The sequence below is a fragment of the Clavelina lepadiformis genome, chromosome 3 (assembly GCF_947623445.1).
Source record: "Clavelina lepadiformis chromosome 3, kaClaLepa1.1, whole genome shotgun sequence".
Taxonomy (NCBI): Eukaryota; Metazoa; Chordata; class Ascidiacea; order Aplousobranchia; family Clavelinidae; genus Clavelina; species Clavelina lepadiformis.
The window spans coordinates 23,295,603-23,312,898 of NC_135242.1; the positions used below are offsets into that span (position 1 = coordinate 23,295,603).

The 17,296-nt window shown below is 35.9% G+C and overlaps 3 protein-coding genes across 3 annotated transcripts; all 3 read left to right on the top strand.

Moving 5' to 3' along the window:
• The first annotated feature begins 405 nt into the window (after window positions 1-405).
• LOC143450313 (F-actin-capping protein subunit beta-like) lies at window positions 406-4,201 on the top strand. The gene is made up of 7 exons (XM_076950796.1): window positions 406-565; window positions 814-1,022; window positions 1,372-1,485; window positions 2,062-2,203; window positions 2,553-2,669; window positions 2,902-3,044; window positions 3,427-4,201. The coding sequence occupies exons 1-7, from the start codon at window positions 560-562 to the stop codon at window positions 3,506-3,508; spliced, it is 813 nt and encodes a 270-aa protein (XP_076806911.1). The 5' UTR covers window positions 406-559; the 3' UTR covers window positions 3,509-4,201.
• A 1,244-nt stretch (window positions 4,202-5,445) lies between these two features.
• LOC143450347 (formylglycine-generating enzyme-like) lies at window positions 5,446-9,194 on the top strand. Its single transcript, XM_076950856.1, has 7 exons — window positions 5,446-5,563; window positions 5,859-6,093; window positions 6,201-6,449; window positions 6,761-6,928; window positions 7,151-7,334; window positions 7,534-7,593; window positions 7,935-9,194. Exons 1-7 carry the CDS (start codon window positions 5,491-5,493, stop codon window positions 8,073-8,075), a joined length of 1,110 nt encoding a protein of 369 aa, XP_076806971.1. The 5' UTR covers window positions 5,446-5,490; the 3' UTR covers window positions 8,076-9,194.
• A 1,013-nt stretch (window positions 9,195-10,207) lies between these two features.
• Window positions 10,208-16,115, top strand: LOC143450558 (putative ATP-dependent DNA helicase Q1). Its single transcript, XM_076951157.1, has 14 exons — window positions 10,208-11,235; window positions 11,454-11,621; window positions 11,714-11,890; window positions 11,986-12,092; window positions 12,360-12,467; window positions 12,779-12,869; window positions 13,067-13,146; window positions 13,233-13,401; window positions 13,899-14,047; window positions 14,256-14,357; window positions 14,659-14,813; window positions 14,907-14,995; window positions 15,240-15,426; window positions 15,516-16,115. The coding sequence occupies exons 1-14, from the start codon at window positions 11,010-11,012 to the stop codon at window positions 15,643-15,645; spliced, it is 1,938 nt and encodes a 645-aa protein (XP_076807272.1). The 5' UTR covers window positions 10,208-11,009; the 3' UTR covers window positions 15,646-16,115.
• Window positions 16,116-17,296: the final 1,181 nt, after the last annotated feature.

Below are 17,296 nucleotides of genomic sequence, written 5' to 3' on the forward strand. Positions count from 1 at the left end.
TGCCAACATACAAGCTTTCATACTAAATATTGTTCACTGTACTGACTAAACTTAAAGTCGGCCACTATTTCATTTAGCTAGCTATCATGAACAGAGAATATGACAAGTTTTGCCTACAGTTGACTCTACAGAGACCAAAAATTTCTTTGCAAAGTTTGCCATGGTGTCAATTGCATTAAATAGTTAGATGTAGGCCTATAAAAAAATAGACAGTTAATGTCATGTTTGTTTTTACAGCTAAATCTCCTTTGCTACCTTTCAGTTTCACTATCTCTGGCTTTCTTTATTAGTAAAATCTTAGCACAAGAGATTGATTGCAGTTTAATAGTTCAGTGCAGTTTAATAGTTCAGTGCAGTTTGACAAAGTATAACTATGATTAAATACAAATGTACAACAGCTAAAAATGTTTGAATTTTTTTTATTGATGTAAAGTGTTCTTATCTTTGTGAAATATTATAGTTTATACAAAATTGTACTGTTTTTTCAGACCGTACCGGTAGTTGGGATATCATTAAGAAATTGGTTTTGTTATTCATACACATAACACAGCAAAAGAGCATGACTGTAAGTTGCTTTTTATTTGTCAGTGTTTCTTGTAACACATAGTTAAAGACTGTGTGCCCTATTGATGCAACATTAAATATATATGTCATGTATCTTGCAATGCATATAATATATAAATTGATACCTAGATTAGCGTATGTTTATGACTACATTATACCTAATGTGCAATATGGGGCAACAGATGTAGGATTTACGCATACATTTATATATTGTGTAGTTGCGTACTTAAATTTTTATCTCACGCCCAGGAAAAGCAACTGGACTGTGCCCTGGACCTCATGAGGAGACTTCCACCACAGCAAGTTGAGAAGAATCTGTCGGACTTGATCGATCTCGTTCCCGATCTTTGCGAGGAGCTTCTTGCATCCGTTGATCAGCCTCTTCGAGTTCTTCGAGACAAACAGACCGGCAAGGATTATCTTTTATGTGATTACAACAGAGATGGTGACTCATACAGGTGTGTACGTGGATATAAGCATGTCATACTTAACAATACAAAATACTGATGCAATGCAGCAATATTTCCAGATAATAATGTCGGTAATATGTTTGGTGGTGAATTGAGTTCTGTTATTGCATCTACCTGTTCATGCTTTGACTTTTTAGTATCTGTTTACTGTTTTTGTTCAACTGAGAAATCTTTAGTTTATATATTACTTGATATCATTTCTTTATAGGTCATTGTCAATGCTTTACATTGTTATTGTTAGAACTTTTGGTTTTGTTTATATCAATAGATGTTCTATATATTATACTTTTTACATGACAATATTTGTCATTAAAAGTTGTGCATGAAATTGTTCAAGGTCACCATGGAGTAATACGTACGACCCCGCTATTGCTGATGGGGCAAAGCCTTCCGATAAACTTCGTGACCTTGAAGTAACCGCAAATTCTGCCTTTGACTCATATCGTGAAATGTATGTATAATTTCCTTGTATTTTACTTTAAGTTGTGATGTTAGCTCGATTGCAAAGTTAATCAGTCAATCAGAAGCTGGTGTGAGCTTTGCTTTGTGATAGATGATATGGTAATTTTAATGCGCTTTATTTAAATGACATACTGTACGTACTTTATTTACATACTGTAATGTTGTAATTTAATACTTCTGTGCCATGCATACAACTCGCTAAACCTCACGCTGTTGTTGTTATTATGAATAAATGTCACGTAAACGCGTATTTACGTAACTTGGCTTACTCTATTCATAGCATAGTTATAATTTGTTAACTTCTTGTTTACACATTTAAGTTGTAAGTATAATCATAGAGCATAAGTTATCTTTTTATTATCTAGGTGTTTATCAGTGCATATATATATATATTATATAATGTGTAATGCAGTATTATGACCAGTGTATACATCAGAAAATTCCGATGATGACGTCATTGGTTTCTTTAACTGATATATCGCCTCTATATTTTTATCATCTTTCGCTTTATCCAGCATGTATTTCATGTATAAAATATATAAGAATAGTCTTAATACCTTTCCAGGTACTATGAAGGCGGAATATCATCGGTGTATATGTGGGATTTGGATCACGGGTTTGCTGGAGCCATCCTTATCAAGAAAGCAGGCGATGCCTCCACGAAGATCAAAGGATGTTGGGATTCTATCCATGTTATTGAAGTACAAGTACGTTTTTTTTCTACTAAGATGTCCTGAATATATTCAAAGTCTAAAGACTAAGCCTGCGTTGGAATGAAAAGAAACATAGGAACAACAATAAATAGAATTGCAGTGATGGTTTGTTAACTCAAACGTTTGTGCAACTTATTTATTTTAACTGATTCTCTACAAAACTGCTTACGTAATAGCATCAATTTTATCAACTTTGGATAGCTTAAATTTTTGATACTGTTCACTCAAAGTAAATGGTAACCAAATTGTTCTCTGTACAATTAATTTGTGCATAAAGTCTGTCATAAGCAATTAAGCATATTGTGAATTGTCCCTTTTTCTAAAATATTGCATCCAAATGCAGGAAAAAACTGGTGGAAGAAATGCTCATTATAAACTGACTTCAACCGTGATGTTGTGGCTCCAAACCAACAAAGCAGCATCCGGGACAATGAATCTTGGTGGAAGCCTTACAAGACAGGTAGATATGGCGTTGTGTAGAAATTAGATAAATATTATTGTTGTGTTATTATGCCAATGTGTAAGTAATAATTTTAATTGGTTTGGGTATGTCAGCGGTTTAAGTTAATAGTGAATAAAGTTAGTAATGTGCTTTTATTGGTTTTAAGTTAAAACAGAAACATTATGCTCTTAGACATCTTAAATCTGTTAAACCTAGTTGTCTTTAAACTTAGATTGTTATTTTCTTTCAGCTGGAGAAGGATTGCCCTTTAAATGAAGGCAATTCCCACATCTCGAATATCGGCCGCATGGTCGAGGAAATGGAAAACAAAATGAGACACACTTTAAATGAGATTTATTTTGGAAAGACAAGGGACATTGTCAACGACCTTCGGTGAGAAAATTTCCTTTGATGATGTGAAGCGCGTGGTTGTTAATAGGCTATAGGGTATCTCACTTTAACTTTCTATTTATTATTATTCAGTCTTTTCATTTTTACTGTCTTCTCTTCTAACTCCAACTTTCCTTTGCATTCCTTGCATATTTTCCCTTTTTCTTCCTTTCAGTTATCGCTGTCCGGAAGATGAGTCGTTTCAAATGATGAGTCAGAAAGCTCTGCATGACGTACTGAGTCATGACTTTTCTACTCATCCTCACAAGAAAAATTTCAAAAATTTCTCTGCTTGACTTCATTCTCTTACCTTAGCTTGTCAGTATTCTATTAACTGTTGTCTCATGCGTTAGTCGATGTACTAATTAATTTTTCTTTCATCCAGATCCATTGTTCCCCTTTCTGAGGTCAATAAACAACGAAACGTCGCTAATGAACTGAAAGCAAAATTGGAAAGCAAAAATTAGCCACCTTCATCCTCATGTAGATCAATCATTTTCGGATTTCAGCTCATGCATTCTAATATCGTGGCTTTGATCTCTTTGTGGTTTAATTACATTAGCAAGTCCCATCACTTCACTGATTGATTATGGTGCAAAGCGATTGTATAAACCATACTTCTTTTCCTGTGTTGAGAATTACATATTTCATACAAGTACTACGAATTTATCAGCGATTGAAATTCTTGACGTATACAATATATAATTATATATATATATATCCTTAATTAAGAAACCTTGTCCTTTGCTGTTGAAGCTACGCACAAGTGATGGTCACATAATACTTATAATGTACCTGCCCACCACTTGTGGTTATTAGAGTGTTAAAAACGCTGTATAGTTTCTTGTGATCCCCACCCTGTTCCACTCGCTCATTTTAGGAGTGCTCGCTTTTCAAATAATCGTCTGGCTTCCGTAAATTATTCTCATTTGTCGCGGGTCGCAGTAGGTTACCACTTCCTGCATTTATTATCAGCCTAAATTTGCACTTGGTTGCGGTAGAATAATTTCATATACGGAAAATTTCTATTTATTTAGCTCTGTCGGGCGTATGTATGAATTGTCAGAAATCGGTCAACTTTTGTGCAGTTACAGCGCGATGTTTATGATTATATGGACTTGTGCTACTATTTCATTCAAATAAAGTCTTTTGTAACCAGACTGTGACATTTAACAATGAAGCCTCGTGAATTAAATCCGAGCTAGTTGTCATGCAGCGGTTGTTTCCGTAAGCGGCATACAAATGAAGGAAACGAGGAGAACAACGTAATGGAATCATACTGTGATAAGGGTTGGGTAAATATGACTGCGTTTTGCATCTAACATCGAAGTTTTACGAAACTTTCACCGAAGTTTTTTTGTGTGAACTAAAATTAATCAATTGTCTCCTTTAAACCTAAACAACACCCAGGTTAAGAATTTTTCAGCCAAGGGTAAGAGTAGGAAAATCAAAAATAAAGTTAACCTTCAGAGTGCCGCAGTAGCCTATATCTTGTTTCATATTTTACTATATACTGGATTAATACGATTCTGCCACCATCAACAGTGTAGGTAAGAACAACTTTGAAAAAAACTGCAAATTACTTGTTAAGATCTGTTGCACATTGACGCAAGCAAGGAAAAGTTTGGAACTGAAGATATTGACACTTTACATGCAGAGTAACAGAACTGAAACTTTTATGAGATGTATCAAGTAGGCCTACACTCACAAAATCTTCCCCGTAAAAAATTTCTTCCTACGCCGACGCTACCACAGGTTAGGTTAAGGAAACATCAACCACAGCAAAGAGTTGTGAAAGATTTTCAGACATTACTTTAATTATACAGTATCATGAAGTAACAGCCTGAAAAAAACTTTTACATTTCAGTTCCGTAGTTTCTACTTTTTTAGAAGCCTATGGAAAACTCAATAGAATATACTTGCAACTTTTCGTTATAAGGTTTGCTTGTTAAATCCTTAAATAAATATATAAACGGACTTAAAATAGTATTAAGTGTCTTTGAAGGTAACTGACGGATATAAGCGTTTAGTGTCGATTTAGCTTAGGGTTTTTACTTTGTTTTGTAAAGAAAAAAATTGTACAGTTTTCCAACCCAACTAAGGGAAAGTACCTTACACTAGTGTGGTGGTGTGGTACTTTTGTGCTTCAATTTCCTTTCCTCTATTAATTGTGAAAACCTTTGATAGCAGACGGCTTTTGTCACCGAAAAATGCAGCTTTGAGTTCTCAGAAGTTTATTTTGTTGCGAAACCGTTTACGCAATTTATAATGTTGCTGTAAATTGTAAATCACAATTAGCCTACCCAGTTTAAATGTCATTGGTTTATTGATATTTATTCTATTGATTTACCTACTAGGCCTATTGAATGTGTTGTGTTTGACATTCTTACTGTCACTTTAATAGACCTACTTCTGATTACCGTAGACTAAACTCTAGCTTCCAATCATCATGCACCCGAATGATTTGAGAACATTGTTATTCCTCCTAATGGTATCTTGCTTTTGTCTTATCAGTGGAAAAGGTGACCTGTCATTATATTCATAATATATATATAAAAATTATTATTCTTGAATTTTTGGCTATAAATCGATCATTTTCTCATTTCATTGTAACTATAAGAATAGTTAATAGCACGTATGTTGCATATAATGTAACCTATTGGGTTTAGTGTACAAGTGCACAACCAGATGACGACACAATTTGAGTGACCGAGGTCTGGTAAACAAAAGCATCCTGTGATTGTGCACTCATATACTGTAACTAGATTCACCTATTGTATGCGGTAAGACTTTTTATGATGTTAATTTCTTTTCCAGGTGAGGAGCAGCCTGAATTTTCAGATGACGCATTCGTAGAAATCGAAGAAGATTCTCCGAAAAAACCTTCTACTGGGAGGTCACAACTTAAGACTTCACAATACACATTTGATGACGTCATAATGAAGGTAAAAAAGATGAGGAGATACAACCAAATGAACTTTATTCCAGGCGGGGTCTTCACAATGGGTACTGATGACATCATCACCAAAGATGGGGAAGCCCCTGCAAGAAAGTACAGCATTACATTATAATCAATTTTTTGTTGTTATCGAATGTCTACCCATGGCACTGAAATTATCGATGAAAAATTACATGGCAAAAGCTTTTCTTTTTTTACAGAGTCACCGTGGATGGATTTTACATGGACATCTATGAAGCAAGCAATGTTGAATTTGCTCATTTTGTGAAAGAGACTGGCTATGTTACTGAGGCAGAGAAGTTCAAGAATTCATTTGTTCTAGAGATGTTAATCAGCAAGGAAGTTTTATCCAGAATCACACAGGCGGTTGCCGCATCCCCGTGGTGGTTGCCAGTGGATGGAGCGGATTGGCTTCATCCTGAAGGTCCAGACACAAACATTTTGAAAAGGTGAGCTGCATTTTTTTAGTCTATTTGAAAATAAAACAAAATTACTTAAAGTTAGCTTTAAACAAAATGGTAAAAAGAATCAGAAATTTATGGAGTGTCAAAAAATTAACCATGATACACTGAAAATGATTGGACGAGCTAAAATAAAGTATTCATTGTTAGTAATTGGATGGTGCGTGAACACCACTTCTTGCAATTCTCAATATAATGGTACCATATATTTTATATATATATGTTTAATATATTGTTATTCTTTATCATTTCTTCCTCTTTTGACATAAACAAATAATTTCATTTTCCACCACATACAGACTTGACCATCCTGTACTTCATGTTTCGTGGAACGATGCCACTGAGTTTTGTAGGTGGGCCGGCAAGCGTCTGCCCACAGAAGCGGAATGGGAGAGGGCAGCAAGAGGGGGGTTGGAAAACCGACTGTATCCTTGGGGAAACAAATTTCTTCCGAAAGGGAAACACATGTAGGCCAACTTTTATTTTCTATGATGATTTTCAATTTATTTTGGGTATTATCTTTTATCCATAACCACATCATTGCCTTTGTTTTGATAATATTGCACGATAACTATTTGAGAGAGACATAGAGTAATTAGTGTATTTAAAGCAAAGTCACCAAACTACTGGCTGGATCTGGCGAGATTATTTTGCCTTGATATAAAGAATGTCTATAATGTAAATTTTAGGTTAAACATCTGGCAGGGGGAATTCCCCAAAGAAAACACAGCAGAGGACGGTTATGTTGCTACAGCCCCAGTTGACTCTTTCCCACCAAACAAATACAGACTTTACAATACTGCAGGGAATGTATGGGAATGGGTACAGGACTGGTATTCCACTTTTCACACTCCTGACCCGGTCGCAAATCCAGTATGTTTGCATATGATTCAACATGATCATTTTAGCATGATTTAAGCCTTACTGGTTTTACTCTTTGACTTTTTTGATTATATATCAAATTCGTTCAAGTTGTTAATGTTGTTAAACTTGATATATAACATTCTGTCTTTCTTCAAATTCTGTAGAAGAGTTTGCTTCCTATGTTTGCGACATTTTTATTATGTTACAGCCTGGACCTGAGGAAGGGAAAGTGAAAGTAAAAAAAGGAGGTTCATATATGTGCCATAAGGTGAATATCTTGTGTCATGGAAACCCTTATCACACGATTTTTACTTAAAAGTTATAGCAGAAATCTGATTAACACACAAGTGAGCTAAGACAAAGAAAAATATATCGTCTACCTCTAGCGGATGTTTCAATTGATACTAAATGTATGATCCTTATCGTGAAAACATATTTTAATAACATAGCATTTGCATTTGGTTGCAGTACCAGCCAAAAGCCCTGCTTCAAAAAATGTTTTCTATGTCTTTTCTTTGCTGTCCTGATCTTGCTGTATGTGAGGGAAAACTCCCAACATTTTACAATTTATAGTAGGCCTAATAATCACTTGTGTTTTTACTTATGTAGGACTTTTGTTATCGTTATCGCTGTGCTGCAAGAGGCGAAAACACACCAGATAGCTCCGCATCCAATCTTGGTTTTCGATGTGCTACCTCCAAGCTTCCAGATTATTTAATTAGTGATGACACGAGTCACACAGAGTTATAGACACCGTTATCTCGTTGCACGACTTGGGCTTAGCTGCACTTGGACTAGGTTTGCAAAACGGCATGAAATGGTAAAGCTTATGACATTTGACTTTTAGTAAAACCAGGTATTGGTACAACCAGCCTTCTTACTTTCTTTACGAACTTTATGACGGTAAAAAGTTTTTTGTTTCATAATCTATGGCAAGAGATTAAAAGAATATTACAAGAAGTAATGCCGATTGGACATTACTTGTCAGAACTTAAACAATTTTTTAAGTTTTAGTTGGCTTATGGTTGTAGTTGGCATACAGTTTAAAGACTTATTTTTCAAATCAATTGAATGACAACGTTGGTGAAGTTGTTTTTTCACCATGTAGCATTCTTTTACTATTACACATATCTTTCATAAGTCGCTTGTTGTTATTGCCGCTTCCCTAGGTGACGTTTTGTGAATTTTTTAAGCAATCTTAGCAAAGTATACTGCTGTGTGTATGCTGTGTAGCTTCAACCTTTGGATGATGGAGATTATTTTCAAGTAATATGTAGCAGAAATTTTGATAAACATCCGAAATTTTCCAAATTTAATTCAAGCTTTTGTTTTATAATTTGTTTATTTTATTATGCATTCTGTCATTGATGCTGTTGATTGTGCAAGTTAATTTTTCTCATTGTAAAATTTTCTGGAAACGATTTTATTTTATTTGTACCAACGTGTGAATTCGATAATGATATTTTACATTCATTGTATGTCAGACACACTTTTACTTAAGAAAAATTATTTTGATAATTGCTCTCAGTAATAAATTAACAAGTTTAAATCTGATAACTGATATGGAAAGATGGAAAATCACACAAACTACTTAATAGCATTTGTCATAATTTCGTACATGCTTGTGAACATTTATGCAAAAGTTTTTCACAGCCATACGAAAAGTGCAATATTAATATAAAATATATTCTCTTGAGCAGAATGCATTATGGTATGTCAATGTACTGTGTGCTTGTCGATTGCTTAATTATATCGAGTTGAGTTTGTTCGATCAAGCCTTTGTCATTTGTGTCGCTTTAATTTTATCATCACCATTTAACTGCAATTGAATTTCAATGCAGATGCCAATTATATTGCATTTATTCATGAGCTTTTAAATTTCGTTTATTAACTTTTGGATTGAGGCTTAATCCAGGATTGGATGTAGGCAGAATTAGGGTTAAATTAGGATTAGTAAAATTTGCGTTATTATTTTCAAAAATTGTGTAACTCCAAATCAAGAAAATCATTTTGGTTGTGTAATTTATTGATGTCATGCCAAATCTGGACCTTTTTAAGTAAAAATTGCATAACATAATTCAGCGTATATTTCCCACTTGAGAAATGCTGTAAATTGAATAATAGATTGCCTTCCTGTCGAAATTGATTTTTAGGTTATAATTTAAACCGAAACAAGTAAGGCAGCGGCTACCGGTATATAATATAATGTGTAAGGAGAGGCTACGATTTTGATTATTGGTTATTCAGTTAGTGATGTAGATGGAGATGTCAAAAAGCTTCATTCACTCATTTTATTTTTCATCTTCAATGTGGGGAACGAAAAAATTGTGCAGACGCAGGTGGTCGCAAACATATTAGTAGTTATCGACAATAATTTCCACAAATTAGACCGGAAAAATGTGACAAGGCCTCGAGGGCAAAAACATGCATTACGGACCAATCAGAGAATGTAAAAAAGATATTAGCGTCCGCACGGCTACCAACCCCAAATTATAAACACATTATTAAAACATAATTTAACACAAAAACACGTAATTAAACACATTTAATGTAGAAACAAAAGTTACGCTGATAGTTTGGTAGGACATAAGCGTTGCGTCACCTTCAAGATGGAACCGACCTATGTGTCTGGATGGAAGAAGAAAAATCCCACTAAAATGAGCTCCATCCATGGGAATAGTTTCCCGTTCAAGTGGCCTGTTTACGCTTTTTTCCAACCAGATGATGCCCTTATATATAAGGTGTCTATGATTATATCCATCCACGCATGGTGGTTTTTGCGGCAATATTGATTGTTTTGCTTTTTGGCAATTCTGCAACTGTAGTCTCGGAATTGTCTCTCAGTTAAATGGAGTTGGGCACTACTGGGTAAAGTTGGCCTATACTTTGATACTGCTAACGTGCTATGTATATGATTGGGTAAATGACGCTATCACTGTATTTGCAGTTGCTGAAAGCATTGTTTACAAGATAGCCATATAGCTTTACTGCGGAAATTAGATTTTGTTTTGTATAGACTACACTTAGGCCAGATTACGTTGTCATTATCAGGCTAACTTCCTGTATTTACGATTCCCTTGGAATTGCACCCATCTGACATTGACATACATACTCACACGATAAATCAGCTTTATACCAGACTGCAGAGTTTAGCTTCCATTAGCTTTGTGAGTGCATTGGTGCACTTTAGGTGCATAACTTTGTAGTTAGGCTATTGACTTGGAAAAAACTTTAGTGCTTTGTTCATTTATTAGTGTTCAATTGCGCACCATAGCCTACTTGCGTCCGAGTATTTCTGTGCACCAGCACTTGTCATTTTTTGAATGTTGTTTGGCGCACGCAAGATTTTGCTGAAAACAGCCATGTTTCATATATTTTGCAATCTGGGCTTTATTGCATAACATTTACTAATTTAACAGTTAAGAAGAATTACCGTAGAGGAATGCAACAAATTTTGCCTGGCCATTGTTGCATGTAAATATGTACTTCATACTTATGCAATACCATGGTTGCCATAAATTGCAGATTGTATAAAATTTCTTTCAATAAATACAGAAATGCATTTGCAGATTAGACCATTAAAAGCAATGATTTTATAGGTTCGACATGCATTGGTTAGGACTTGGAGAGGTACCGTAACAATATGGTATCAAAGCTGAGAGTGATATCTGTGTTTTGTCGAAAATGTGGCACTTTATTACTAGAATATCGAAAAGGAGGCTCAGGCAGTTTACAAAAGTGTTACCAACACAAAATCAAGAAAGATTTAACCGAAACACAGGGTGTGTGCCCCAGCTGCAATACCATCTTTGGCCGGCCAATGATAATAAAGCAGCTTCCCGCCCTCAAAATAGTTGGAGGAAAGGTTTTCTGGAGATAAATAACTCAGCATTGTCTAACGCAGAACATGGTAAGACCTAATCTGCTAATGTGCAATTCTTACTTTGGGTAAATTACTCTTTTTTTGGGGTCATGTATACAAGTTCACATCCACAAAATGCCTTTGTATACTAGACCTCAGCTACTCAAATTGTAACGTCATGTGGTTGTGTATTTGTATACTAGACCCCTTACTTTTAACTAGGCAATTTTTTTTTTTTTACTAACAAAATTGATGTAAAACTGCAGAATTACCAGAAAATCAGGATGGAACATCACAACTTGAAAGGAAAAAGCAAATTTCCAATGAGCTCAAGTCTCTTCATAAACAGAAAGAACTGCTGGAGAGTCGAATAACTGAACTAGAAAGCGCTCTGCAAGTAGAGGAAGACGAAAAAAACTGCTGGAAATTGGAAGGTTAATTTAAACAGCTGTCTAGTGTATGTCAGTGTATCATGCCAATGTCTTGCTCACCGTGCAAAGTTCATCAAAGAGGTGTTTATTATTAGATTTTCCTTGGAGCCTGGAAATCCGAATGAGATTAGAACAATTTGGCATCGATAATTTCCACCCACATCAACTGCAAGCAATAAACGCCACTCTGAGCAACAAAGATGTAATGGTTGTGTTCGGTACTGGTGGGGGAAAGAGTCTGTGTTACCAACTCCCGGCTTTGGTGTCAAAAGGTGCTCAGTTATTTCTTTTCGCTGTTCACCTCAAACTGCTCGATTTTCTGTTCAATATGATCCAACTGTAAACTTTTTTATGCTCTTGCACGAAGGTGTTACTGTGGTGGTGTCACCGTTAGTTTCGCTGATCACTGATCAAGTGATGAATTTGGAGAAAAACCAGATAAAAGCTCATATGCTCACAGGCAATACATCCTGGGTAGGTTATGTTTTGTGTTCGTCATCTTCTTGTTTTCAAATGTTATTTTAGTGCAGGCCGCCTAAAACTAAGTTTATTTTCAAAAAATGTGAACATTTTGAAACATTATTTAACTTTTATGAATGAGTGGAAGATATTCTTCGGTTCAGAAAAAAACTTCATACAGAAAAGAGTAAACTTTTGCTATCATTTTTAATTTCTGCAATCAATTTATGCAGTCATACCACATTTTAAGGTATTTTGTGCTATAGATGCTGTTTTTTGCAGACAGAGACCTTGGAAATCTACAATGCCATGGAATCACACACAACCGAAATGAAACTACTTTATGTTACACCTGAGAAAGTTGCACAGAGCAAAACGTTTCTAGCCCAGGTCTTTATCAAACTAAAGTGTGATTTAGGGCTAAGTCTTGCTTCTGTTGAAGTTTTGCTTTACTTGACGTTGTTTCTTGATTTTGTCATGATTCTAAAGTTAAATTTTTGAACTCTACCAACATAACGATAGATTTCACTGGCAAATATATAACACAGAGCGCACTCAATTGTCTTCGTCAAAAGCTAATGTCAAAAGTAAAATAAAACCTGTGACTGCTTGCGTGTTCTTAAACCAGGAATTTATTTCGCATACAGTTAGACACTTACAGTTCTACTTTGTCAAAATGATTAAACTTGCTCCTGTTGCAGTTGGACACATGTTACAGAAATGGAAACTTATCAAGAATCGCGATAGACGAAGTCCACTGTGTGAATCAGTGGGGAAATGCCTTCAGACCAGGTTGGTATTATTTTAATGCAGAATTTCAAATTATTAAGTCTTTACAGCACGCTGATCTCTATTACTGTGTCATGAATTAAAAAAAAACAACTTTCGTTTAGTTTTTCAAAGTTATTTATTTGCTGTTTTATCCAGAATTTCACTTTATTTTAAGCATTTATTGTTCTGTCATAATTGGAGTGTTTATTGATTTACAGATTACAAATTGCTTGGAATTTTAAAGCGACAGTTTCCAACGACTCCCATAATTGGCCTGACAGCAACATCAACTGAGAAGGTTTGATCATCACATTTATATTCCAATCATATGGTTATCTCTATGCACTATGCTATTTTATGACATGTTCTATGTGCTATTTTCAGGTGTTAAACGAAATAAAATCAGTGTTAAACATTCCAAACGCTCTTGTGTTCCGTTCCTCGTTAAGACGGGACAACCTCTTCTACGAGGTGAGACAAAAGCCAAATACTCACAAAAAACTAATCGACGACATGGCAAGGACAATAAAAACTGGATTTTTTGGCAAATCAGGTTTGCGTGAAGTGTTATGTGTAATTTTACTACGGTGTGTAATTAGTTAGGAATGTCCTTGTCCTGTATAGGCTAAGTGTTAATGAAAATAACATGCCTGGTAACTGTATAAGATGCACTGATGCCATGTCCCAGGCAAAGTTGTTTATCAATACTCAAATCATTTTATGGTTTAACGTTTTAAAACTGCATTTTTTCTCAAAAAAAAATAAAGTATTTTTAGAATTTTCAACGGATAAAAGAAACTGTTTGAAATACAGTAATTTTATATTGCGCATACTTGATATTCGGAAACAAACATCCCTAAATTTACAGTTGATCTGTAAATAGTGGGGAGAAGACTTTATGGCTTGGATCTAACAACACTTAAAAATTTTAAAAGTTACACACTGACTTTCTTAAGCATATCAAAAGTTAGTTGGTAGAGGATCATCACGCGCCAAACGATCGATCCAAGTTCAACGAATTGCTGAATGTTAATTGGTCACTTTTTATAGGCATTGTCTATTGCTTGTCCAAAAGGAATTGCTCTGACGTTTGCAAGGGCTTGGCTTCTCATGGCATTCACGCTGGAGTGTATCACGCCAATTTATCTTCTTCTGAGAGGGAAGAGACTCACATTAAATGGTTAAAAGGTGACATCCAGGTATAATTGATTGAACAGATTTATAAGTTGGTAATTATTTGCTCTGTATTTCAAATCACAACATCGTTTTTGTATTCTATATTTTTCAACGCATGAGCTTTAAAAATAACGTATTTGGTCAATGGGAAAAAGTGCTCCTGCAAAGTAATCAAACGAAAACTGACATCAAACATCCCCTTATTAAGTCGACATTCAATGAACCACGCAGGTAATCTGTGCAACGGTAGCATTCGGCATGGGCATTAACAAACCCGATGTGAACTTCGTCATCCATCACACCATGAGCAAGAGCATTGAGAGTTATTATCAGGTGATGACCATTATATTTGTCTCTTTGTGTATTCGTCGTACGTCACAAATATTGCTTCATTCGCTTGGTTGAAAACTGCCCCGGCTGTAAACCGCAAAATGAGGAAACAAAAGAATTCATAAGTCGCGGCTTACAATCGAGGCAATACAGTTTTCAAAAGCAAGGTTCATACGTACAAAGCCATATAACATGTCTAAACCCCGACTGCCAGTAATTTGTTCCAGCTTTGACAGAGTTCACAATGTTGCCTATTAAGCTCGCTTGTTGATCATGCTAAAATGCAGTTGCTTTTTCGCTTCAGGAATCTGGACGTGCCGGTAGAGATGGAAGCCTTGCTCTCTGCCTTCTGTACTTCGCCTTGAAGGATGTTTCTCGTCAGAACAACATGGTTTTGAAGGAAAGTGCCGGTTTGGAAAATCTCGCCAAAATGGTCCAGTATTGCCACGATACAACCAGGTACGTCTGGGAGCACCCAAACATGTGATAATTTTACGTCGCCTTTGTCGTGTCGCTGTATGCTGTGCTTTTGATGAAAATGCTTTTGCTTAGCTGTCGTCAGAAGCTGATCTGCGAACACTTTGGTGAGAAATTTGCGCACGAGTGCAGTGGAATGTGTGACTCCTGTACGCAAGCCCAGGGTAAGTTGAATATGTTAGTAACGTTATCACTTCTCGGTTTATAAGTTCGACCACAATATCCAACATTTGATCATGCGGGCAGCCGGTCAGTTCAACCCGCGGACGTTTATTATTCAGTGTTTCTGGGTTTTGTCGTCGTGGGTTGAATGGAACTAGAACTGGCCGTGCTCATAAACTCATTCCAAGCATATCACATTGTTTCGTATGTATCGTTCCACTGCTAACTGTCATATTGTTACTGAAGCTTCCATCTGTGACGTCACAAGCGTTTGTCGTACAATTCTGGATCTTGTTCAATCAAGCGTAACAAGGAAAGAAAATTTGACCGGAAAAAAAATTGTTGAAATAATGAAGAAGAAAAATCATGAGCAGTTTTCAGAAGTAGATTTCGAGAGAATAATACTTCATATGCTAATTGCCGGATACCTGAGGTGAATATCGAACTGCTTTGATGTAAATGAAAATTAAATCTGTTTATTACAATCCAACCGTGGTCCGCTAACAATACCTCACTACACAGAGAGGAATACCGGATCGTTAAAAGCTACACGATCACCTATATCTTGCCTGGAAGGAAACGATCTCTACTGAAACGTCATTCCGTTAAACTGAACTTGCCGCTGCCGGCAAGTATGAAGAAGCCAGCGTGAAGCCTTCAGGGGTGTTTTATATCTAAAGCGTCGTTTTAGTCGTCATAATACAATATGCAATTATTTGATAACTCACACGCAATAGTATCTTGCTTTCATTGGGTTTCTGAGGCGACGATTGTTTTTTAAATATTACCTGGACCATCTAGAACTTTCTTTTGTCGTCGAAATCACTTGTTTTTATCATTTCTACACATTTTCATTCTGCTACTTATCGAGTCGTTATGGTTATTGAGCTTGGATCGTTATGAACTTTTCTAGTCTTGTTTTAGTCAGCACAATTTCTATTTCTGCGGAGATTTGTTTGTGTTATTTTCTGCTTTCTTCAAAAGTGTTCAAGTAAAGTTCCGTTGTTGTGTAACCTCTCTTCGTATCTTGCCCATGTATGTGACACTGCCAACATTTTTTGTGGTCATTTTGTGCTATTTTCTAACCGCTATCTTTTGCAATAAAATCACCAACTTAACTCAGACTTAAGGCAAAATTGTTGAAAATAGGTTTAAAGTCCTGCTAATCGATAATCGCATACAATCGACTTGATTTGAGGTGAGGACAATAGTAAACAGGGCCAACATACGTCTGTTCGTTCAAGCAACTGTCTGACAAAACACAAGCTAATCCCGTGAAGTGTTTTTGACTTCCGCTAGTTGGCGTTTAAGTTCACAAGTACGCATTTTGTACAATCAGGCACCTTTGTCATTCAAACACCTAAGCTGAGCTGGAAAATTTCCCTCGCAGGACCAATAAAAGTTGATTGAGCAAATAATGGGAGGGTTCTGCCACAGTTGAAATTTCAAATAGGGGGGCGGGGTGTTTGTTCTATTCTTCTACTGCGTTATAACCAGGTGAGGTAATCCTCATAACGTTGGTTTCACGGCTTTGTTCGTTTTTGGAACTTCGACTTGTTGCGTCACAAAACCATCAACAGAACAAAGCTTTATTGCTCATATTTCCCAGGTGGTTTTCATTTCACTGGAGTACCGAAGGTAGTCGCAATATTTCACACATTTAACTTTGTCACTCTTTGGAAAAACATGCCCGCTGATTATTATCCAACTGTCAATGACCACGAGTAAGATTCGGCCCTAAATCGACTTCAATTAATTGTTTTGCATTTCATTGCAGAAAAATTGACTCCAATGAAATTGGTATCTCAGATTTTGTGTTGACGTACCGTGGTTCACACACTTCACTTGTGGGGTTCAACAGATCTACAGTTGATTTGTACCATCCCGCTAGTCTGTATTTTCTTTCGTTTCCCATAAACGAAATATGTTTTTCAATCCATCACACCTGTTTGTATCCAGGATACCATTATTACGCAGTGGGATGTGATAATGCCAGCTGTAGCTACCTATCCTGCCTTATAAAATATTTATTACAAGCAAGTTCCAAATCATTTTGCCTTCGCTTCAAACGCGTATTAAGCTGGTGGATCAATCAGAAGCTTGCTATGCAATGCATTGTGAAGATACGTGCTTGTGAAACTTATTTTTGTTATGACAGTTTCAACTGACTGACAATGCCAGCCTTAAGCATTAGTTTCATTGCATTTTGAATCCTTGACTTTCGTAATTATCTTTCTGCTTTAACTGTTGCCTTTGTGGCTTTTTCTGGACTTAAACCGGCTCTGATAAAACTTGTGCTTGTC